Source organism: Triticum aestivum, chromosome 1A, assembly GCF_018294505.1.
Source record: "Triticum aestivum cultivar Chinese Spring chromosome 1A, IWGSC CS RefSeq v2.1, whole genome shotgun sequence".
Classification (NCBI taxonomy): Eukaryota; Viridiplantae; Streptophyta; class Magnoliopsida; order Poales; family Poaceae; genus Triticum; species Triticum aestivum.
In genome coordinates, this window is record NC_057794.1 from 586,630,876 (window position 1) to 586,656,288 (window position 25,413).

At 46.8% G+C, this 25,413-nt stretch overlaps 2 protein-coding genes across 3 annotated transcripts; one reads left to right on the top strand and one right to left on the bottom strand.

Moving 5' to 3' along the window:
* The first annotated feature begins 3,470 nt into the window (after positions 1–3,470).
* LOC123070244 (tryptophan synthase alpha chain) lies at positions 3,471–6,765 on the top strand. Its single transcript, XM_044493344.1, has 8 exons — positions 3,471–3,920; positions 4,264–4,410; positions 4,529–4,703; positions 5,021–5,097; positions 5,435–5,512; positions 6,037–6,114; positions 6,234–6,293; positions 6,414–6,765. The coding sequence occupies exons 1-8, from the start codon at positions 3,681–3,683 to the stop codon at positions 6,546–6,548; spliced, it is 990 nt and encodes a 329-aa protein (XP_044349279.1). The 5' UTR covers positions 3,471–3,680; the 3' UTR covers positions 6,549–6,765.
* Positions 6,766–21,296: 14,531 nt separating this feature from the next.
* On the bottom strand, positions 21,297–22,922 carry LOC123182794 (uncharacterized). 2 transcript variants are annotated; one of them, XM_044595462.1, is made up of 2 exons: positions 22,837–22,922; positions 21,297–22,756 (listed from the first exon to the last, which is right to left on the bottom strand). In XM_044595462.1, the coding sequence occupies exon 2, from the start codon at positions 22,305–22,307 to the stop codon at positions 21,438–21,440; it is 870 nt and encodes a 289-aa protein (XP_044451397.1). In that variant the 5' UTR covers positions 22,308–22,756; positions 22,837–22,922; the 3' UTR covers positions 21,297–21,437. Both variants share the same exon structure in this region, with proteins under 2 accessions (XP_044451397.1, XP_044451405.1).
* Between the last annotated feature and the right edge of the window lie 2,491 nt (positions 22,923–25,413).

A 25,413-nucleotide genomic window follows, 5' to 3' on the forward strand; every position in this document is an offset into this window, starting at 1 on the left:
AAGGACACTAGATACATGAAGCATATACTTGTATCATACATAGCTCAGCAGAAAAATTCATGCGGGTATCCTCTCCCTAGGGGGGGGGGTGATGTGCGTATGATCGGAGCTTGCAAAGCCTCGTAACACAAAACGAATGAAAAATTCATGCGGGTATCCTCTCCCTATTAGACCATTCAAAATCTGCATTTTATTGTTGTGAGAGAACGTACACTTTTTTTTACTGTTTGTCGATGAGTAAGGATACGCACTCGGAGTGAGAGGCGATGCAGATGCACCTGGACATCATTACCAACTTGAGTGCCTAAACTTCAGAGTCGTGCGCCGTTATGAGCTCGAGCAAGCACTATAAAGGATAATGGCCAAGAGCGTTATTTAAGAGATTCTGTGGTTGTAGGAGATTTGAGCCTCATAACTGCATGATCGCCTGATTGAATCGTGATAGATGACTAACAACCGGCATGGGACAACCTATATAAAGGGTCAAATCCCCGCTTTAAGGACACAAGATACATGAAGCATATACTTGTATCATACATAGCTCAGTAGAAAAATTCATGCGGGTATCCTCTCCCTAGGGGGGGGGGAGGTGATGTGCGTATGATCGGAGCTTGCAAAGCCTCGTAACACAAAATGAATGAAAAATTCATGCGGGTATCCTCTCCCTATTAGACCATTCAAAATCTGCATTTTATTGTTGTGAGAGAACGTACACTTTTTTTTTACTGTTTGTCGATGAGTAAGGATACGCACTCGGAGTGAGAGGCGATGCAGATGCACCTGGACATCATTACCAACTTGAGTGCCTAAACTTTAGAGTCGTGCGCCGTTATGAGCTCGAGCAAGCACTGTAAAGGATAATGGCCAAGAGCGTTATTTAAGAGATTCTGTGGTTGTAGGATATTTGAGCCTCATAACTGCATGATCGCCTGATTGAATCATGATAGATGACTAACAACCGGCATGGGACAACCTATATAAAGGGTCAAATCCCCGCTTTAAGGACACAAGATACATGAAGCATATACTTGTATCATACATAGCTCAGTAGATAGGAAAAACACCATTATAATCATCCATGATCATCAATAAAGACAGGTAGGCATGCCGTAGAGTTGCCACCCATCTGGGGCCTGAACCGAGGTGAAACCACGGTGTCACCATCGTTACGGACGAGACCCCTTCAGGCACCACCCCTCTCTCTCCATTCTTTCATGGCAACCTTCAAATTGTAAAATCGGCAAACCGTTATTCATTGACATTTGGCGCCCACCATGGGGCATAGATGGATCTCTGTCGTCAACTCTCCCACTAGAGGAAGCATCTCCTAACGGATACCATTCCAAAGAACCTTGAGCTAGGGACTCCGTCGGCGATGATTTCAACAAAAAATGGGTTATCCATAGATGCCATCACTTTGGAAGAAGAGATCGACTTCGACACCTTTGATGATGACCTCCTCGTTGAAATCCCAGTCACTTCGCCTCGACCCTCTTTTCTGGGTTTTGGAAAATTTTGGGGCTCATCAACCGGGTTTTGATTTTTTATTTGGTGCATATAGATCAAGTATATTGCTTGGTTGTCATTTTTTACCTTTGACTGGCATTAGTAGTTTCTTTTCAAGAGAGTAAGAAACCAAATAATGATATTCCGTAGTTTTTTCTAGAGAGGATGATATTAGTAGTTGGATATGACTGTAGGTGCACAAGCACATACAACACATGCACTCATGTCCATCGATCACTACGGTTATGTCATGCTTATAAAAAGGGACGAGTTTGTTGAATCCAAATGATCTTAGCCATTCAATCATCTATATCCAATGACCCATGTTGCTCTAAGAGCATCTCTAACAGTTGTAAGATAGGTGTTGGTAAATTCACCACCTAGGACATCATGATTATGACATACAATAAATGAGGATAGAGAGAGAGCGAGCAAAGTTGTACGTAAATTAACCAACAACACTTGCACAAGCTTGAAGATAAAATAGAGAGCAATCACAATTTTTTTTCACCTCCTATTGGAAGACTTAGATATAACTCATTTGAATAGTTGTATGTTAGTTGTTGGTCGATGACATAATCATTTTACGAATAAGACTTACACACAACCTGTTGGAGATGCCCAAACAGTGACGGAGACGGGGAGACCAGCAGGGGCCCTGGACCCCCTCCCCCTAACATCCCTGATTTAGTCCTAATTTGAAGATGAACAATGTATAATTTAGGAAAAATACATGTATATTACTGTAATTTGGCCCCTGTTATCAAAATTTCAACTCATTTGCCCCTCTGATTTTTAATTCCTGGCTCCGCCACTGTGCCCAAATGATGTGTGCAACACATAACCGTCGATCTAAGGCTGCTTGTAATGGGTAGTATCATAAGTTAGCATCATGCATACGATATTAGTGTATGATGCTACCTTCCTAATGTGTAGTGTCGTATATAGACATATTTTAAAGCGTAGATTCACTCATTTTGCTTTGTATGTAGTCCATAATGAAGTATCTAATAACTGCAATTATCTGAAACCAATATTAATTGCATTAACTGTAGATAATCTTGGAAATGGCATTAGTTACAGAATCAATCGCAACTATTTTGGGGACAACATTAATTTCATGAATGACAACCAATATTGAAAGGGGGACGCTAGGCGTCGGCCCGGCAGATTTTTTAAAAATATCTGCCGGCTCGGCAGCCGTTAGATCTAGTGTCAACCTATGATCCAGACGCGTTCTTACAATTGCAACAATGACGGTGTTGCGAAAACTTTCGCAACAGATGTCATGTTATGGAAACTTTTGCAACAAAGCTCGTGTTGCAGAAAGTTTTGCAACAGAGTTCCTGTTACATAATGTTTCTGCAACCGAGGTCCTGTTACAGAAAAAAAAATGGAACTTTTTTTGCACCATTTTTTGCAACATAGATCCTGTTGCAGCATCTCATTGTAACACAACATGTGTTACAAAAAAGCACCTTGAGTGATAATTCACTGCAGCGAACACACAACGCTTCTAAGCCAAGGAGATAAGACTAACTGTGACCTGAAGAAAGACGCATGGCGATTGGAGCAGGCGATAGATGCAGCCGAGTGATCCGCCGGTTGATTATTAGCATTTCCCATATTGGAAACAACATTAGCTGCTGCGCAAAGAAGCTAAGACCGAAAGACGCAACACATCTTCGAGCGCGCGGTGTCTCTTCCGCCAATTGAAAATGGCCACGACAATACCGACACACTTCATACCTTGTATTCATATATCTAAACGCTCTTATATTTTTTTACGGAGGGGGTACAAAATGTGTTGCCGGGTCCATCACATGACATGACGCGGATCCGAGAGGAGAGGCGACGGCTTCTTCCGAGGATGTTTCCTCGGCAGCGGCGGCGGAGAACCGGCGCCCATCACCAACGTAAAACGCCATCCACACCACACGAGCCGGTCAAAAACGGCTCACTGACGTCCCGGATCCACCCGCCGGCGCCGGGTCGACGCATCCGCCTCGCCTCGCCTCACCAACTCGGCACGCCCTATCACCAACCCACACTGACAACTTATTAATTCGGCCACATCGCCGCCTGTCCCAGCCAGCCAGTCCAACCCGCCCGCCGTCCAACACCCCGCGCGCACACCACCGCCGCCGCCGTCGACCCCTTCCTCCCTCGCACCCATGGCGTTCGCACTCAAGGCCTCCGCCTCCCCCGCCCTCGCCGCTGCCTCCTCGGCGGCGTCGTCCCCCTCCTTCTCGGCCGCCTCCGCGGCGCCGAGGGGCCGCGCCGCCGCGGCGAGGAGGGTCTCGCTCCGCGGGGCCGCGCACCCCGTTGCCGCCATCAGGGCGTCCGCCACCGCCGTGGCCGGGGACAAGCGCACCATCTCCGGCACGTTCACCAACCTCAAGGAGCAGGGCAAGGTAAAGATAATTCTTACCGCCCCGACGACTGCGCGTGTTTTGATTCCGTCGATTAGGCCGCAGACGGCCATCCTCATGGTGACAGTAAAAAGATAATTCTATTTTACTACTGTATTAGTATTGTCTTACTAGTGGCCATGTTTACTTTACTCTGCAACTTGTAACTTGTAGTTATCTATCCATGTGTTCGTCTGTGCTAAAAGATTAATATATACACTAGTACTAAATAAATCCCTCAGATGTGGTATTTATATGTTACCTGCTCTGCGATTCCATCTGTTTCCACCATAACTAGGTACAGTTGCCATCATTTTTGTGTTCTGATGGTGTTTGCAACTTTCAGATCGCGTTCATCCCGTTCATCGTCGCCGGCGACCCCGACTTGGCGACCACGGCGAAGGCGCTAAAGGTTCTCGATGCGTGTGGTTCTGATGTGATCGAATTGGGCGTGCCGTACTCTGATCCGTTGGCTGATGGCCCTGTTATTCAGGTACTCTACAATGTTAAATATACACGTCCTGTAGGATTGTGCTATTGTATTCTGTATGTAGTGTTCATGTTCTTCAGCTTATGTGTTTTAACATTAATTTTTGATCACATCATTTCAGGCTTCTGCTACACGCGCGCTGACAAAGGGCACCACATTTGAGGATGTTATCTCCATGGTGAAAGAGGTGGTGCCTGAGCTGTCCTGCCCTCTCGCGCTTTTCACATATTACAACCCGATTCTGAAGCGCGGTGTCGCCAACTTCATGTCTGTTGTAAAAGAAGCCGGTGTACATGGTAATGCCCTTATAGTTTTCCATAGGTTCAGTGATGTTCTTCTACATTGAAATGCCATTTCTACTCATATGGTCACCTTGTTAATTATCTGAATTCTGAAACATAGCATTGTTTCTCCTGCATATCTTAGTTTCACTAGTGCATAAGGTTTCAGGTAGGCGATTGAGGATTAAAAAGTTGCATAACAGCATACACAGATACACACAACTATATTTTACACGACGTACAATGATATTAGCAATGTGGCACTTTCTTGCTGTTGTAAAGTTATGTTCTCATTGTAACAACCAAATTACATATTTATTACCATGCTGCAGGTCTTGTGGTACCTGATGTTCCTCTGGAAGAGACAGATATTTTGAGAAGCGAGGCTGCCAAGAACAACCTAGAGCTGGTAGGCTCCCTTTGGCATTATCATCTATCGTGTATCCTACCTTTATAACTGTTTCCTTTTTCCATTTTTTGTGTCCAAGCCAATTAGGGTTGAATATTCTCATTAAATCTCTATCTTTGAAGAAAGACCCCGTTTAAAATTTCTTATTTAAGCTCTGATGCAAAATGATGAGTTATGCTTATTAGCTCATTGCTTTGCTGTAATTTTAAACTAAATAATACCCAGCATCAGGTGCTGATTAGTCTGGAATACTGAAGATGCCTCTTTTGTTTGTGCAGCTGTTTACATCAGTTTTGTTATGTCTTATAAGTTATTTCATTTGCATGAATGCCTGCAGGTGTTACTAACAACACCAACTACACCAACAGAAAGAATGGAGAGAATTACAAAGGCTTCAGAAGGATTTGTTTATCTTGTAAGTGTCCAGAGCTCCAAATTATTTTTGCTCCCTTAAACTCTGCTTCTCATATAGCACATTGTCCTTATCGCTCATCAGAAAGTTCTCATAATGGCCAACGTAGTGTATTTCAGAACTTAACAAGAGTACAGTACAGTAGTTTGTCATTTTAAATTTTGTTGAGGGAATTTATCACCTGAAGTTGACTTCATAAACTTAAGAAAGGCACATGTCTCTGTCCTGTCATGCTTTTTCTCTTCAACAGAGGCTGGGTTGACATGCTTTTGTGCTGACATGTATCCTGGTGCTAGCTGTGCTAATTGCTCAACTGAAAAATATAATGAAATGTACACCACTGTTTACAAAGACTGAGACGCCTTGGTTATGCTCTGTAATTTCTCCAATTGGCTTTGTGAATCATAAACAAATGGAATTCAGTTGACATGTTGAGGTTGAGCATTTGTGGTTCTACCGAACCTGTTTGAGCATAACCAGTTACATGATACACTACTCGCTAAGTTGCAGTAATATTTGCTATTCAGGTAAGCACTACTGGAGTTACTGGCACACGTGCAAACGTAAGTTTCAAGGTGGAAGCTCTTCTTAAGGAAATCAAGCAGGTTTGCTAAGTCTTTTCTTTATTGTTACTCAGTGAACTAGTTTTGGTCTCCTACCTTATTGTGCAATGCACATCTTGTTCAACGTTGCTTATAGAACATGGTCTGCTTATTTATTATAGGTCACAGATAAAGCTGTTGCTGTCGGTTTTGGAGTGTCAACTCCAGAGCAGGTGAAGCAGGTAAATCATATATATCCAGCAACTCTCATGCTCGGCAAAATATCTTGTTTTATCCTCCTTCCTTCGTTTGCGCAATCTTTGACAAGTTTGTTACTTCACTATTGTCTACAAAAATTGCAGATCGCGGGCTGGGGTGCAGATGGTGTGATCGTTGGTAGCGCAATGGTGAGACAGTTGGGTGAATCTGGTTCTCCTGAAGAAGGATTGAAGAAGCTAGAAGAATTAGCCAAGAGCCTAAAGGCCGCATTTCCATGAAACATGCATTTTTTTATCTTTGTGGGGGAAATCGCATGAATACCATATATATATTTTTAGTTCTGTTTTACAGTGTAGCATTACATTCCTGGCTTTAGATTTCGAAGGATCCTGTTGTGTGATAGAATAATTGTACCCATGTGTTGAATGCTCGGGTGAATAAATTAATTGAGGCTAGTGTTACAAATGATACAAAAGAAAGCATCTTTCTGTCCCAGTGCCATTGCCATTTCAATGATTTCCTGGGTTCTTATTTTTCTAAACAGCATTCCTCACTGTTTATCATTTTACAAGTGGCTTCAATATGACAGTGCTAAAATGTACTACAAGTATAGCGTGAATAAATGGAGGAATGACTAGGCACGCCATGCTTGCATCATACTATTACATTCCGGTTTAATATTCCTGCCATTTCTTTGTTTTGCTATAAAAACCCAAACACTAAATTTCGTTGAAGTATAAACACTTACTAGGTCAAGCAAGAACTGTCATGTTCAAGTCACTTCCTGGATGATAGATCTTTCTGGTTTGATATACCTATCCCTTTTCTTTTTTACTATAAAATACAATTGGATGCCAATTTACTTCTTTGGTTAAATAGCCAGGAAGATTCGTCATCAAGTTAGTAAAATCACTTGGGCTTTTTTTTGTGAGGAAATCACTTGGGCTTACACTCCTGTAAAAATCAAACAACCAATGAAAATCAATTTACTGGGAAATGCCAGACTGTTATTTTCTTGGGTTCGCATCAAACGACTCAGATGAAGACCACATAGCTTTGTAGATACTACATGAGCATGTTACCTAATGTTTTGCTGTGGTACATGGATAATTAATACTACGATGCCGTGTCCCCAAAATTGAGATGAATCTGAAGAAGCTCTAGATTATGAAACAGGGTCAAGGTCTGAAGTCAAGCGTAGCCATTTTTCGTTTCTTTCTTCTCCTTTTCTTCTTCTTCTTCTCTCAAGATTCAAACACTCTTCAACATAAAGGGCTGACCGCACCTGCCATGTGGTAAGCGTAGCCATTTTGTCTATCCTATGTTCATGAGGGTTTCCTTGACCTGCACGGTCAATCCCGATCGTCCTAAATTAGAAAGTTCCCATTTTAGATAAATTATTTGTTCTTTTTGGAAGCTCAAAACTTGGACCGCGGGCTTTCAGAAATTCTGATGCCTGCTTTCATAATTCGAAACTTTCACAGAGAGAGAGAGAGGGAGAGGGAGAGGGAGAGAGAGAGACTGGGAAATTCCAAGTCGAAAACAAAGTAGACAGAGAGAGAGAGACTATTTTCCAAGTCTTAATTTTTAAAGTCTCTTGATACAACTTAAATAGTGTGGGAAATTCCAAGTCGAAAACAAAGTAAGAACTAGTTTCATACCCAGATTTGACTTGGTTTTGATTCGTTTCTGCTTAACTTTACCAGTCTAAACGAAGTCGCTAAAACCCATCAAATAGCAATCTCCAAAGAATGACAGCTTGTGTATATAAGAACTCGATGCACAATATAGATTGCTACACACATAGTGTGTGAGAAAATTCCACAAGTTAAATTATGGATATGAAAATATTAGGATGCTTCAGAAATTGATTCAGTTGGGCAACAACCTGGATTGACAGTAAGATGATGTCATGGACAGTTTACTCGGAACAAAGGATAAACAACACACTGTGGGGTGTTAAGAGTGATGCTGATGCACACTGAACCAGCATGGCATCACACAAACAATCTTCACTACAAACCAGTGGTGTCACTGAATGAGTTGTGCAATTGTGTTATTCTCTTCCCTTAAAAGGAAAATAAAATACTCCCTCCGTCCGAAAAAACTTGTCCCTCAAATGGATGTATCTAGCACTAACAAATGGATGTATCTGGCACCAAGTTAGTGCTAGATACATCCATTTGAAAGACAAGCTTGGGACAAACTTTTTCGGACGAAGGGAGTATAACTCTGTTCTCAGTCTAGGACGTATTGGTGTTGTTTGACACCATATACAAGCAGATTTCGCCCAAGGGATCTCCCAGTTGATGCAAGATTCCAAAATATTAAATTACACTGAAAGGAGAAACCCATTCAAATACCATATATATGAGAGAACACTCCTTTCAAACGCATTAGAAGAGGATAACATCAATATTTAACTGTGGTGGATAACAAGTTGCGGAATAAAGGTACTTGCACTAAACAAATGGATAGAAAGAGGATTTATCCAATCCATCACCCTAAACCAAAGAAATCTAGACCATACCCGGCATCTGATTCTCATGAAGGCACCGGAGCCACGCCGACTCAGCAAACATGAAGCAGCTCCAAACTTTACTGAGCAATGTGTGGCTTCTCTGCAAAACAGGGAATGTAGGGCTGAGGAAGCTGAGGCCTTCGCGGCGCTGGCCGCCGTAGCAGAAGAAGCCGGAGAGCGTCTGCGGCGACCTCCTGCGGACGGCCGGGTCGGAGCAGAGCGCTAGCCACGCCTTGCACACGCACCTGAAGCGGCACAGCGACCGGTACGGCACCCGCGACAGGATCTCCCGGTGTATCTCCGGCAGGAGGTCGTCCCAGAGGCTCTCCGGCGGCTTGTCCTCCGCCTTGTTCCTCTTCCCCGTCCTGTACCCGGCCTGCTGCTGTAGCTGCGAACCTACGCGCGACAGGATCTCCGCCGCCGCCGGTTGCCGCTGCTCCTCCTCCTTTTCCTTCTTCTCCATCTTGTACGCCGGGCTGCTGCTGCGAATGGTAGAAGCAGCTCGCTTAGGGTTTTGATGAGATGTGCCTCCCCACACCCCGGCCCGTTGGGGCCCTGGGTATAAATAACACAACGGCAGAGACCTCTCGGCCTAAAATGCTTTTTTTTTAAACTGCCTAAAATGCTTTTAGAGCATGTGTTCTTTTTTTTTGCGGGTGAAAGGAGTGTATATTAATTAAGTAGTGTGTCTACACTCAGTTTCACAGATCATACATAAATCTTCTGGCCCAGAGCTAAACCAAATGGCTGTACGCTGAGAAGAACGTCCCATATGTGCCATATAGTGAGCAGCAGCATTGCATGGCTTGCCTGCATGCACGAATTTGTGACATCGGATGCCATGCAGCAGGCTCTTCACCTCCTCTACCATACTAGCCACAGCTGATCGATTCATGCATATGTCATTCAGCATGTCCACTGCTTCTTTACAATCAAGTTCAATGATCAGGTTGTTATCAGTGTGAGCGAGTGCCATACCGATTCCTTCGAGGCAAGCAGCTAGCTCCGCCTCAAGCGGCGAGTAGCATGAGCGGAGATAACGACAGGACGAGAAAATCACAGCTCCCTTGTCGTCCCGCAACACCATTCCAGCTCCTCCCGTACTCTCTCCATGCACATAGGAGCCATCCACATTGAGTTTTGCCCATCCAACAAGAGGCTTCATCCACCTAGGCCCCTCTGTTTCAGCATGTGGCGACCTGGTCTGAATGTTAGTTGGTTGGCCTGCACACTGTAACACCATCTTACCCTTCGTAATATCCCCCTTGGGATACTGTTTTATGCACAGAAGGGACTCAATATATCCATTGAGAAAGCGCTCGACGTCTCGACGAGTGGCGCTGGCTTGTGATGTGTGACCTCATTCCGGCAGTGCCAAGCACGCCAGAAAGTCATCAAAATGATCATGCGCTGGGTCTCATTGCAGCCGGCTAGGAGGTGTAATAGCCACTCCTTCCCGGTGTACTGAATATCAGCTCGAGCTGGTAAAGGCCAAGACTCCCTCATGGCGTCCCATAACGCACCCGCCATCGGACATCTGCATACGGCATGGAAAGTATCCTCCCGTTCAACGCCACAAACAGCACACATGTCAGTTTTTTCGATGGTTCTACTTTTTTTATTTTCCATAGTCGCAAGGGTATTTGTAGCCAATCTCCAACCAAAAATCCGTACCTTTGGGGGAGCAGGGCACCCCCACAATGCCTTCCAGACGGCACGCTTGCCTTCTGGTGCCCTACTCGTGGCGCACATAGTTGTGCAAAGTTTCTCGTCGAGGCCGAGTTTGTAGGCCGACCTGACGGAGAATATGCCTCGCTTATCCGGGGCCCAGGCCAAGATGTCGAGCATGCGTGCCGCCGGTCTCAGCTTGAGAATCTCATCAACATCTGGAGCGACGAAATGTTGTTGGAGTAGTTGTACGTCCCACTCGCCGTGGTTGTTAAAGAGCTCTGCAACGCGCCAGAACCTGCATCTTCCAGGCTGTGAGATAGGTCTATAGGAAGCTGGCCGTTGGAGCCATGGATCGCGCCATATGCGAACTTTCTGCCCATCGCCAATGCGCCAAAGAAGACCCTTCTTTAGGAGCTCAAGGCCATACGTGATGGCTTGCCATGTCGACGACGCATTGCCTGTAAACACGGTGTCCTCCAAGCGTCCATTAGGGTAGTATTTAGCCTTCAAAACCTGAGCGCAAAGACTTTCCGGGTTAATTAAAAGCCTCCATGCTTGCCGCGCAAGCAAGGCCTGATTGAAGATTCTGTAATCCCGAAACCCAAGCCCTCCCATGGCTTTTGGTCTGATGATATGATCCCAGGCCATCCAGTGTGTTTTCCGCTTTCCCTTTTCTGAGCCCCACCAATAGTTTCTGACCATGCGAGTAAGATCATCGCACACAGAGAAAGGTAGTTTGAAAACCCCCATGATGTATGTGGGAATGGACTGAGCAACCGATTTTATCATGATCTCCTTTCCACCTGAGGCCAGGTTTCCATCACCCCAAATACATATTCTTTTGAGAAGTTTCACTTGGAGGTTTTGGAATCTACCTCTGTGCATCCTTCCTTCCGGTGTTGGCAACCCCAGGTACTTCTCCTCAAAATTTCCTTGCTGTACATCCAATTCCCTTTTAACATCTAGTTGCTCACTAGTAGGGCAAGCTTGTCCAAACAAGATCGAACATTTTGCCGGGTTTATTAACTGTCCTGTTGAGCCTTCATAAGCAAGGATAATCTCCTTCACCGCTGCAGCTTGCTGAATTGTAGCCTTAAAGAATAGTAGTGTATCATCCGCGAACAATAAATGTGATACTCCCGGTGCTCCCCGGCAGATCTTGAGAGGTTGAATGACATTTTTACGCACCCCCTGTTTTACATGTGTTCTTTGGCTCCAAGAAAAGATGTTCTCCTTTTTTTCGTGTAAAAGATGTTCTCCTCTGCTCTTAACTACTTCAGCCAAAACGCGGGCCACATAATTTTGGGGATAAAAGAAGTGGTGTCGTCACAAAGATTATGTTAAAAATATTTTGCATCTTAGTTTGCGTAGAGTACCACTCCTCATATATATTGTTTGCTTCGTGCACACCAAGTAGCAAAGCTGAAATTATCATGACTAGCTTCATTAATTTAAACAAGGGTTTAGCCCCCAATACTGTTGTTGATGACAATATGCCAAATTGGAACATGTTCCAGATGTTTCAGCTGAGGCTGGTGCACTAGTTAAAGGACTGAAGCTTGCCCTAAGCATTGGATGCAATTCCATCGTTGTGCAAATGGATAACATGGTTGTTGTCGAAGCACTAAACCCTAATGCCGGGCATTCAATGGTGGCAGCCCCAAATCTTGATTGTCGAAGTTTATGGAAAGATTTCAAAGAAGGTTTCTATTGAGCATTGTAATAGAGATCCCGATTAAGTACCTTGGCCTCCCGATCTCGACCAAGAAACTCACCATTGCGGAATGGGAGCCTCTTTATGGGAAAGTCGCAAACTGGATGAGCCCTTGGAGGGGCAGGTTTATATCCTCGGCGGCACGGCTTATTCTCACTAACTCGAGCTTATCCTCGCTCCCACTTTACATGATGGGAATGTTCTTACTAGCGGATGGGGTTCACTCTAGATTCGACACACCGCGCTCTCGGTTCTTTTGGGAAGGAGCTGGGACCAAACGCAAATACCACTTCGTGAAATGGGCAGCGGTTTGTAGGCCAAAAAAATTCGGTGGCTTGGGTGTTATGAATTCTAAACTCATGAACGTGGCCCTGCTTACTAAGTGGTGGTGGCGTCTAGCCCAAAATGAGTTGGGACTCTGGGCCGACATCCTTCGGGCTAAATATTTCCCGGATGGGAATTTGTTCAAGGCAAATAGCAACGGTTCGGCCTTTTGGAATGGGGTCCAAGCGGTGCGGCCGGCTTTCGCAGTGGGTGCGCAGTTCTGTGTGAACGATGGCAAGTCCACATGTTTCTGGCTCGACCATTGGTGGGGTCAGGAACCGCTCTGGCATTCCCACCCGGAATTGTACCAACTGGCAACAGACACCAACATTATGGTGGCCGATGCTCTTCGAGTCCATCCGCCTGCTATCTCCTTTATTAGGACACTAGACACGACGGAGGCCGCCAGCTGGGACTCGTTGGCGGCTGACTTGGGTGGATTGACATGTAGTTATGGGGCGGATACGATTATGTGGAAGTTGACCTCCTCCAAGAAATTTACGGTCAAGTCCCTATACGACAAGCTTTCCGAGGGTACTACGCTAGACATAGCTAGGGGGCTATGGAAGGCCGGTATACCTCTCAAAATCAAGATCTTTTTGTGGCAAATGTTTCGCAACCGCTTACCAACCTCCGATAACGTGGCCAAACGCAATGGGCCGGCGGACGGAACATGCACCACTTGCGGTTTAGGAGAAAACGCAAATCACGTGTTCTTTGGATGTGCGCTTGCTAAATTTGCGTGGAGTGCAGTTAGAGACGCTTTCATACAAAATTGGAATCCACAGTCTACCCACGATTTACTTACTATCTTAACGACGCAAAGAGGGGTCAATGCAAGGATAGTTTGGCGATGCGTTGGGGTGTTGTTGTGGTCCCTTTGGTCGGTTCGGAACAAAATTACGATTGAGCACAAGTTCCCGGCCCACCCCGCTGATATCATCTTCAAATGTCACATTTTCCTTTAGGTATGGGCGCCGTTGGGGAAGAAGCGTGTCGAGGAATGTTAGACTGTATATACGTAGCCTCTGTACACATATATTGTAACGTTGTATTGTACCCCGTGGGTACCTCTATATAATGAAAGAGCCACACCCCGTTTAGGGTGTCGAGCAGTTCCCAACATATTACGTTTTACATGGTATCAATTTAGGTTAAGATGGCTTCTGCTGCCTCTACCGCCGCCGCCGCCGCCGTCGTTGCGCCGACCTCTGTCGCCGCCCCCGCAGTCTCTATGCCGGCTCTTGGGTCGCCGTTCCTGGCCTCGCGCCCTCTTGCGATGGCCCATGGCGCCCCTCCATCGCCTGGCCCCCAGATCGGATCGGGCCCTCCTGGCGATCACGTCGCCCCGCCCAATGTCGCGGCGGGCGATCTGTTCTCGTGCGGCGCTCCTGCAACGGCCCATGGTGGGCCGCCACCGTCGTCGCCCTGGATGGCGCCTCCGTCCCGTGCGCCTCCTGCCCCGCACTACGGCGTCCCGCCGTCGCCTCATCCCTACGGCGCGCCGTCACACCAACCCTACCCGGTGCCGTCGCCGTCGACTCATGGGACTGTCCTGCTGTACAGCCCTACTCGGGGCCCCCGATGCATCTCTACCCTACACCGCCCCAAACCTACCCGGCTCCGTCGCCGCCGCCCCATGTGGCTGCGGCTGCCTTGCAGTATGGGGCGCCAGCTGCGGCGTCCTACGGCGCCCCGACGACTGGCCCTGTCGGATCCTATACCTCCTACTCGGGATCGGCTGCACACCCGTCGATGGGTTTCTACGCACCGCCGCATGCTCACGGTGATCAGGCCACAGCGCCGTCACCGTTTTACTTCTCACACCTGCTACAGGTGAAACTCACGCCAGACAATTACTTGTCCTGGCGTGCCCAGGTGTTGCCTCTTCTGCGGAGTCGCTACCTGGAGGGCTACGTCGACGGATCCATCCCGTGCCCGCCCCCTTAGCACCCGACGTATCATGCATGGGTGGCCCAGGATCAAGCCATCCTCTCCGCCATCCAGTCCTCGCTTGCTCCGAAAGTCTCGTCGCTGGTCATCTTTGCCGCTACGTCACGAGAGGCGTGGGCGGCTCTTCATACCAGCTTCGCCTCTCAGTCTCAGGCGCGTGCCCACTCTATCCGCACCGAGCTAGGTGAGACCAAGCTTGGTGACCTCAGCATTACGGACTACTTCAACAAGATGAGGGGCCTCGCCGACACACTGGCTTCGATTGGCCAGTCTCTGCAGGACGAGGAGTTCACCACCTTCGTGCTTAATGGGCTTGATGATGATTATGACAATCTCGTTGAGAACGTTCATGGCCGTGATGATCCACTTCCACCTCGTGAGCTTTATGCCCGACTCCTTGGCCGCAAACAGCACATCAAGGCGCGTCGTGTCTCACCAGGCTTCGCCTCCGCCAATGCCGCGACTCGTGGAAAACCTCCGCGGTCATCATCTTCAGGTGGCAAGCCAGCACCGTCTCCACAACCGGCCTCGCGTGGCAATGCGCCATCCATCACGGGTGGCAACCGGCCGGTTGCTTGCTGCTCCTCCTGCGGTGCCCCGCAGGCCTGCCAGTTGTGTGGCCTTGAGCGCCACATCGCCTCTTGCTGTCATCGTCGCTAGAAGCAAGATTTTCTGGGCCTCGGCAACAATGGTAAAGGGAACGACAAGCAGGCCGCCGCCGCCGTGAGGAGTCATGATCATGGTCGCACTCCATCCTACTCCATTGATCCGACGTGGTATATGGACATTGGAGCTACTAACCACCTCACCGGCGAGATGGGCAAGCTCTCTATTCAGGAGCCATATCGTGGTCATGATCAGGTGCACACCGCCAGTGGAGCAGGTATGCGCATCTCTCATGTTGGTCATGCTTCTCTCCTTGCACACAATTTTCGCAAACTACATCTTTCCAATGTTCTTCGTGTTCCCTCTGCTACGCGTAGTTTGTTGTCTATTCCTCAACTTACACGTGATAATAATGTCCTTGCTGAGTTTCACCATTTTCGTTTCTTTATCAAGGATCAGGACACGAGGCTCGTTCTGCTTAGCGTCCGTCTTCGCCATGGCTTGTACGCACTTGATGCGCCGCGCACACCCTCCATGCAGTCTTCTCTTCAGGCGTTCAGTGGTGTCCGTGTGTCGCCCACTCACTGACATGCACGCCTTGGTCATCCTGCGGCTCCCATAGTTCGTCATGTGTTGCATCATTATGAGCTACCTATTGATTCCAATAAAACTGCTGAAACTGTCTGTGATGCCTGCCAGCAGGGCAAGAGTCACCAACTTCCGTTTTCAGAGTCTAGTCGTGTTGTGAAACATCCTCTTGAGCTTGTGTTTTCTGTCTGGGGTCATGCCCAGACATCCTTTAGTGGTCACAATTATTATGTCAGTTTTATTGATGCTTATAGTCGGTTTACTTGGCTATATCTTATTAAACGCAAGTATGATGTGTTTGATGTTTTTATTCAGTTTCAAGCACACCTTGAGCGTCTCCTTAAACAGAAAATCATCCATGTTCAATCCGACCGGGGTGGTGAATACCACAACCTCAACTCGTTTTTTAACAAACTTGGGATTTCGTATCGCGTGTCATGTCCTCATACACATCAGCAGAGTGGAACTGTCGAACGTAAGCATCGTCACCTCATTGAAACTGGCCTAACCTTACTAGCTCATGCATCCGTTCCATTTCGGTTCTGGAGTGATGCTTTCTCCACATCATGTTTTCTTATTAATAGGCTTCCCTCACGCCTTCTGAAAATGCAAACCCCTCTTGAACTCTTGCTCAATGAAATCCCAGACTACACGTTCTTCAAAGTGTTTGGGTGTGCGTGTTGGCCTCATCTCTGTCCATATAACAAGCGTAAGCTCGAGTTTCGGTCTAAGAAGTGTGTTTTTCTCGGGTATAGTTCCCTCCACAAAGGGTACAAGTGCCTACATGTTCCCACAAACCGCGTCTACATTTCTCGTGACGTTGTGTTTGATGAAAATGTGTTCCCTTTCCGTGCACTTCCGACTCACTCTACCACTCCTATATCATCAGTGCCTGTGTCTATACCTTTGCCTGATCAATTTGTGGATGTTGCATATGCCCCTGCGCTGCTTCCTAATCATGCTGCAGGTATTGGGAGCGGCGCCTGTCTCGAGCTCCTTGATGAACAGGTCGTGGACGTAACTCCCGCTCCAGACGTGCATGCGCCATGCATGGCGGGTGGCGCCCGCCAACCCGCTACCGCCTCACCTGTGGAGGCTGCCTCGCGGGTGCCCGGCTCGCCCGACCCACGCGTGCCCGCGCCTGGCTCACGGGTCGCCGTCTTGACTGGGCCGGCTCTGGCCTCGCCCGGCTCACCTGGACTGGTGCTGGGCTTGCCGGCCGCTGCCTCGCCTGGCCCGACATTGCGGTCACCTGCATCGACCAGCCCTGCTTCGGTCTCCAGACTCTGCTTCAGCCTCCTCTGAGTCGGACTCGTCTGGTTCCACGCCGGCCTCGTCGCCGCAGCCTGCGGTTGTTCTTCGTCCTCGAACATGGAGCCAGCAAGGCATTTTTTGTCCGAAGGAACGCACAGATGATACTGTTGCGTGGCTTGCTGCATGCATGACCCATACTACTGCCAATCCCACTGCAGAACCTCGCCACTTTCAGGCTGCATTGAGCATCCCTCACTGGCGTGCTGCCATGGAACAGGAAGTTCAGGCTCTTAATAGGAATGACACCTGGCGTCTTGTTCCTCCAGTACCTGGTGTCAATGTTATAGATTGCAAGTGGGTGTTTAAAGTCAAGAGACATGCTAATGGTTCCGTCGAACGATACAAGGCACGGCTAGTCGCCAAGGGTTTCAAATAGAGGTATGGGCTTGATTATGAAGACACGTTCAGTACAGTCATCAAGCCTACTATCATTCGATTATTGTTGTCTCTTGCTGTTACTCGTGGGTGGTTCCTTCGTCAGCTTGATGTGCAGAACGCTTTGCTCCATGGCATTCTAGAGGAGGAGGTTTATATGCGTTAGCCGCCTGGTTTCGTTGATCCGGCACGTCCTCATCATCTCTGTCGACTGGTTAAGGCGCTCTATGGACTCAAGGAGGCCCCTCGAGCATGGCATGCTCGCCTTGGATCTGTTCTTCGGGCCCTTGGGTTTACTCCCTCCACTGCTGCTACGTGATTGTTTCTCCTATAGCGTCCTGAGGTTACGATGTATCTCCTGGTTTATGTTGATGACATTATTCTCATCAGTTCCTCTGATGTTGCTGCTGATCGCCTTGTGACCGCTCTCAGTGATAACTTTGCCGTCAAGGATTTAGGTGCACTACATTTCTTCCTGGGTCTGGAGGTTTCCCGCTCTTCTGCTGGGCTGACTCTTACTCAGAAAAAGTACTCTCTGGACTTGTTGCGGCGTGCTGGAATGCTTCAGTGCAAACATGCTGTCACTCCGATGTCTGCCACTGATCGGTTATCTGCTCTTGATGGAGACTCTTTCTCGTCTGATGATGCTACTGAGTATCGCAGTCTTGTTGGTGGTCTGCAATACTTTACTATTACCAGGCCTGATATCTCTTATGCAGTCAACCGTGTGTGTCAATTTCTGTATGCTCCCAGGACATCTCATTGGTCAGCTGTGAAGCGTATTTTGCGCTATGTCTGCCTTACTGCCTCCTATGGTTTGCTTCTTCAGTCTGCACCATCATGTGAGCTCTCAGCTTTCTCTGATGCAGACTGGGCTGGTAGTCCTGATGACAGGCGATCCACAGGGGGATATGCGGTATTCCTTGGTCCTAACTTGATCGCCTGGAATGCTCGTAAGCAGGCCACAGTCTCTCGCAGTAGTACTGAAGCTGAATATAAAGCTGTTGCTAATGCAACTGCTGAGATCATATGGCTACAGTCTCTGTTGAGAGAGTTGCGTGTCTCTCCGGCTCAGCCTCCAGTTTTGTGGTGTGACAACATCGGTGCTACTTATCTGTCATCTAACCCGGTGTTCCATGCTCAAACAAAACACATTGAGGTTGACTATCATTTTGTTCGGGAACGTGTTGCACAGAAGCTACTTTGTATCAAGTTTATTTCATCCAACGATCAACTTGCTGACATCTTCACGAAGCCTATTCCACAACCACAGTTTGTAGGCTGTAGGCGCAATCTTAACGTGCTTTGTACTTCAGGCCACAGTTAAGATTGGGGGAGGGTGTTAGACTGTATATACATAGCCTCTGTACACATATATTGTAACGTTGTATTGTACCCCGTGGGTACCTCTATATAATGAAAGAGCCACACCCCATTTAGGGTGTCGAGCAGTTCCCAACATATTACGTTTGAACACAAGTTCCCGGCCCACCTCGCTGATATCATCTTCAAATGTCACATTTTCCTTTAGGTATGGGCGCCGTTGGGGGAGAAGCGTGACGAGGAACGCATGAAGGAGACTATGGAGCTGATCAAGATGACCATGGTGAAGGCTCGACAAGACGGGTCGACTGCGTGACCATGAGATTCCTACCTTTAGCTACCTATCTACTTGAGGCTCCGCTTTTGTGATCTAGAACTATTGTCTGTTCCTTCTTAGCTTTATCCGGAGCCTACGGCTCGAAGACTGTTTTATTCGGTTTGTAAGACTTAAGTATGTGTGGATGCTGCCTGGTGGCTTTATTAATTTAAAGCCGGACGCTTCTAGCGTCTATGTTCCAATAAAAAAAAATATGGTCGCTCATACGCTAGCTCATCAGGGACACGTTGCGTAACAGCATAGACAGATACGTACAACTATATTTTACACGACATACAGTGATATTAGCAATGTGGCACCTTCTTGTAGTAAAGTTCTGTTCTCATTGTAACAATCAAGTTACATATGTATTACCATACTGCAGGTCTTGTCTGATGTTCCTCTGGAAGAAACTGATATTTTGGGAAGCGAGGCTGCCAAGAGCAACCTAGAGCTGGTAGGCTCTCTTTTGCATTATCATCTATCATGTATCCTACCTTTATAACTGTTTTCTTTTTCCATTTCTTGTGTCTAAACCAATTAGGGTTGAATATTCTCATTAGTTCTCCATCTTCGAAGAAAAACCATGTTTGATATTTCTTATTTAAGCAGTGATGAGTTATGCTTATTAGCTCATTGCTTTGCTGTAATTTCAAACTTCATAATAACCAGCGTCAGGTGCTGATTAGTCTGGAATATTGAAGATGCCTCTTTTGTTTGTGCAGCTGTTTACATCAATTTTCTTATGTCTTTTATTTAAGTTATTTTATTTGCATGAATTCCTGCAGGTGTTACTAACAACACCAACTACACCAACAGAAAGAATGGAGAGAATTACAAAGGTTTCAGAAGGATTCGTTTATCTTGTAAGTGTCCAGAACTCCAAATTATTTTTGCACCCTTAAACTCTGTTCTCATATAGCACATTCTCCTTATTGCTGATCAGAAAGTTCTCATGATGGCAGAACTTAACAAGAGTACAGTACAGTAGTTTGTCATTTTAAATTTTGTCGAGAGAATTTATCATCGGAAGATGACTTCATAAACTTAAGAAAGGCACATGCTTCTGTCATGTCATGCTTTTTCACTTTAATAGAGGCTGGGTTGACATGTTTTTGTGCTGACATGTATCCTGGTGCTAGCTGTGTGCTAATTGCTAAACTGAAAAATATAATGAAATGTGCACTACTGTTTACAAAGGCTGAGACGCCTTGGTTATGTTCTGTGACTTCTCCATTTGGCTATGTGATTCATCAACAAATGGAATTAAGTTGACATTGTTGAAGTGCTGAACCTGCGTAACCAGTTACATGATACGGTACTTGCTAAGTTGCGGTAATATTTGATATTCAGGTAAGCACTACCGGAGTTACTGGCACACGTGCAAACGTAGGTTTCAAGGTGGAAGCTCTTCTCAAGGAAATCAAGCAGGTTTGCAAGTCTTTTCTTTATTGTTACTCAGTGAACTAGTTTTGGACTGCTACCTTATTGTGCAGTGCGCATCTTGTTCAACGATGCTTATAGAACATCGTCTGCTTATTTATTATAGGTCACAGATAAAGCTGTTGCTGTTGGTTTTGGAGTGTCGACTCCAGAGCAGGTGAAGCAGGTAAATCATATCCAGCAACTCTCCTGCTCAGCAAAATATCTTGTTTTATCCTCTTTCGTTTGTGCAATCTTTGACAAGCTTGTTGCTTCAAGAGCGAATCTGGCTCTCCTGAAGAAGGATTAATTAAAGAAGCTAGAAGAATTAGCCAAGAGCCTAAAGGCCGCATTTCCATGAAACATGCATTTTTATCTTTTGTGGGGGAAATCGCATGAATACAATATGTCTTTTTAGTTCTGTTTTACAGTGTAGCATTACATTCCTGGTTTTAGATTTCAAAGGATCCTGCTGTGTGATAGAATAATTGTACCCATGTGTTGAATGCTTGGGTGAATAAATTAATTGAGGCTAGTGTTTCAAATGATGCAAAAGAGAGCCACACTATTTTCCAAGTCTTAATTTTTCTAGTCTCTTGACACAACCTCCAAGTCGAAAACAAAGTAAGAACTAGTTTTATACCCAGATTTGACTTGGTTTTGATTCGTTTCTGCTTAACTTTAGCAGCCTAAAAGAAGTTGCTAAAACCCATTGAATAGCAATCTCCAAAGAATGCCAGCTTGCGTATATAAGAACTCGATGCACAATATAGATTGAGAAAATTCCATAAGTTAAATTATGGATATGAAAATATTAGGATGCTTCAGAAATTGATTCAGTTGGGCAACAACCTGGATTGACGTAAAGATGATGGTATAACAGTCTGGTCAGGAGCTCGAGGCAGAACAATAATAATGGTCATGGACAGTTTACTCGGAACAAAGGATAAACAACACACTGTGGGGTGTTAAGAGTGATGCTGATGCACACTGAACCTGCATGGCATCACACAAACAATCTTCACCACGAACCAGTGGTGTCACTTAATGAGTTGTGCAGTTGTGTTATTCTCTTCCCCTACAAAAGGCAAATAAAATATAACCCTGTTCTCAGTGTAGCACGTATTGGTGTTGTTTGACACCATGCAAGCAGATTTCGCCCAAGGGATCTGCAACTCACCGCTATCCATATCGTACGACATAAGTGTGTTTTCCAGCCTCACCCCGCCTGCTAGATAGATCAAGCTGCACTCGGGATGGATCGCGACCAACGTGTAGAGTTCGCTGTGCCTGCGGTGAGGCCTTCCTAGCAGTTCGGGAATGCTGGCGGTACACTTCAGAGTCCACTCTCCCGTAGCATAATCTTTAAGAACCCAGACCGATAGACAACAATCATCTCCGTTTTCTAAGCGTGTGGCGTATATGCGCCCCTGTGACTGCCCGATGAAACCATTATGGATGTCATCCGGCATTCTGATGCTCCTCCAGGCTTTCCCCTCCGTGTGCACTGTAACCATGGAGCGTATCACTTTCCCCTCCTGGATCATAAACCCGATCATATTGTCGGCAACCAGATGCAGGGTGTCATTGAAGAATACACATTCTGAATGCTTCCCCATGAGGAGAATATCATGGCTCCACTGGCTCTGCATGGAGGTCCACTGCCCGGTCTCCGAAGAGTAGACCTCCACCCTCTGGATCCCCTCAAAACTTTGCACGAACAGGAACACCTTGAAACAGCGGGGGACGGCCGGGTCGAAACACAGGTGGGCGGTGCTGAGGTTCTTGGAGGGCACGGGCAGCACGGCCCACATCTCCTCCGTCGCGGGGTTGCACACGACGTAGTCCGCCTCCTTGCTCATGGCCGCCTTCAAGCAGTGGCAGATGAGGATGCCGCCGCAGCAGTGCATGGGCTTGACGTCGTGCTAGCCGCGCACGAATCGGAGGGAGGGGTCGTCGACCAGCGGCCGGCCCCACCCGGAGAGGTTGAGGAAGCTGAGGCCTTCGCGGCTCTGGCCGCCGCCGACGTCGAGTTGGGAGTAGCAGAAGAAGCCGGAGAGCGTCTGCGGCGACCTCCTGCGGACGGCCGGGTCGGAGCAGAGCGCCAGCCACGCCTTCGACACGCATCTGAAGCGGCACAGCGACCGGTATGGCACCCGCGACAGGATCTCCCGGTGGATCTTAGGCAGAAGGTCCGTCCAAAGTCTCTCCGGCTGCTCATCCTCCACCTTCCCCGTCCTGTACCCGGCCTGCTGCTGTACCTGCGAACCTGCCCGCGATAGGATCTCCGCCGCCGCCGGATGCTGCTGCTCCTCCTCCTCCTTCATCTTCTCCATCCTTTACGCCGGCCGGGCTGCCGCTGCGAAGGGTACGTAGGGTTTTTATGAGATGTGCTCCTCAAGACGAAGGTTAGAAAAAGGAGAGAGGAGGGCGACAAACCTCAGAACGACGGCGGCGGCGCGTACGAGATTGTGGAGGCGAGCTGCCGAAAACCCTAAAGGTATAAATAACACGATGTAGAGGCCTAGCCTACCGACGCACCCCGTCCCGCTGAGGCCCATGTGGGTACAAATAGGACAATGGTAGAGGCCTCTCGGCCCAAAATATTTTGGCTCCAAAATATTTTTTTCCTTTGCTCTTAGTTACATCAGCCAAAATGCAGGTCACATACCACGTGACATATGTGGCATGAGATCCAAATAATTCAAAAGAAAATGCGGGCCGCGAATCAACCTGTGGTTGAGTTGGTTAGGTGGACAGTGGTATCCCCAACCCACCAGGGTTCAAATCCTGGTGCTCGCATTATTCCTGGATAGGGGTAGGGTGTGCGTGTGCGCGTTCATAGGGATGAGTGTTTGCGCGTGTATATGAGCGCTTGTGTCTGTACTGATGCCCAAAAAAAATGCGGGCCACATATTCTGGAAAAAGTGGGGTCGTCACGAAGATTATGTTACAAATATTTTACCTCGATACTTATTTTTGACAATCATCTCCTTTTGTATTCGTTCATAAGGATCGTAACCGCATCCAGAGCGGTGTCCATTGATAGATTTGGAGGAGAAAATCTAGCTATCCTAGCAAGTTAATGAGCTACTTGATTTTTCTTTCTCTACTACAATTATCATAGATGACATGAGTAAAGTCAAGCAACGTAAAATTGTAGTCATCAAAGATACCAAAAGCTACCGAAGAAGAGTAACCATCGATTAGGGCGGCAACAACCTCTGCATTATCAGAGTTGACCTTGATCTTACTGTATCCAACTGTATGTGCAAGGTTCATTCCAAACCCCACTGCAACTGCTGCCGCTATGAATGAGTCAAAGCAAAGATCAATATTTTCACTGGCAATTGCAATGAACTTTCCATGATGGTCTCGGATGACTACTCCAACCGTCCCCTGAAGCGTGTCCACATCAAAACTCGCACCAACGTTTAATTTTAACGTAGCCTACCGTTCTTCATATATTGTCGTTTCATGTACCAATGTTGAAATTATCATGGGTAGCTTCATTATCATTAATTTAAACAAGGTTTACATCGTCCAAAATTACGTGTAAAATAGACTCGGGAAGATTATCCAACCACAGAGTCATGGAAACTGCCTATCCTAACTAGCTCATGCAGAACATTATTAGACTTTTCTTCAACATATCCCGACATTTAGTTTTAAAACAAAACCATACGTATTCAACGCACATTTCTAACACATTCCGACATTTAGTTTTCAGAAGAGAATCATGCCAGTCAAAGAAGGCCTACAACGTAAAGATGTGACTAGACACGTTCCCTCTTTTAGTTTTTATTTAACGGAGGCAAAAAGTTGTCTCATTCATTAAATAAGAAAGAGTTTGACAAGAGTTGCAGGAACAAAGGAAATTGAACAAACAGAATTATAAGATCACTGCTCTCCCGGCAAGATTGCACTCAAATGTTTCACGCCCGCAATGGCCCAAAGCCTTGCCTCTTTCTTGATGGCTTGTAGGAGGATATAAACGGAGGAGTGTCATGGTTCCAGCATACACATGTGTCCCATTCATCCCAAATCGTCTTACTAAGAGGATGGTGAGAGAAGGCATTACCTGCTCATGGATTATTTGGGCGGAAGCCATCCCAACCTGAGCCCACCAATGATTCCACCAATGCTCGTAGATGTTGCCTAGCGGAGGTGTCAACGTTGATAAGATGGATTCAATCTTTAACCAAAGCCCAGAGCCTTAACGTATAACGACACTTGAATAAAAAGGTGATCAACGAGGATTCTTGCTCCCTTTTACAAAGCAGGCAACGGCCATAGTTTGGCCATCCTCTCTTAGCCAAACGGGCGCAGGTCCAAATCTAATCATGGGTGGCAAGCCATGCGAAATTACTCTCGAAGGCGCCCAAGCTTTCCAAACGGTCTTGCACATATATGTACAAGTGATAGTCAAGAAATGCACCCTATAAGCAGATGGCACGGAGTAAGTCCCATCGGGTTTGTTCATCTCCATAAGATATTGTGCTCCACATCCTCGGAGAGGTGAATCCCACGAAGGGATATCTAAAGTGTGGTGAACTGGAGGAGATGGTCAGTGGTGAGACAGTCAACATGTGATCTTGTTGATCCAGACACCAACATATAAGGTCTCCTTTACCCTCCAGTCTTTCCTCTTGGAGGCCTCAAAAATCAATGGTGCAATGTCCTTAAGCTTGCAACCATCGAGCCATGGGGAGTCCCAGAAGGGGGCGCAAGTCCCATTGCCAATGGTGATAGTAGTAGAGGCGTCTAAAAATTCCTTGTCATCCTCAGCGCATGGGTTTCCCAAGCCTATCCACATCTGCTCAGGCTCTTTTCATTCATACCATAACCATCACAAACAAAGAGCTTGGCTAAATTTAGCAAGGTTTAGCACCCCAAGGCCCCCAAGATCCTTTGAGCGACAGAAACTATCCCAGCTAACTTTACACTTGGCCCCTGTCGTTTTGCTGGAGCCTCACCAGAGGAAGGCTCGCTCCACCTTGGTGATCTTGTCGAGGG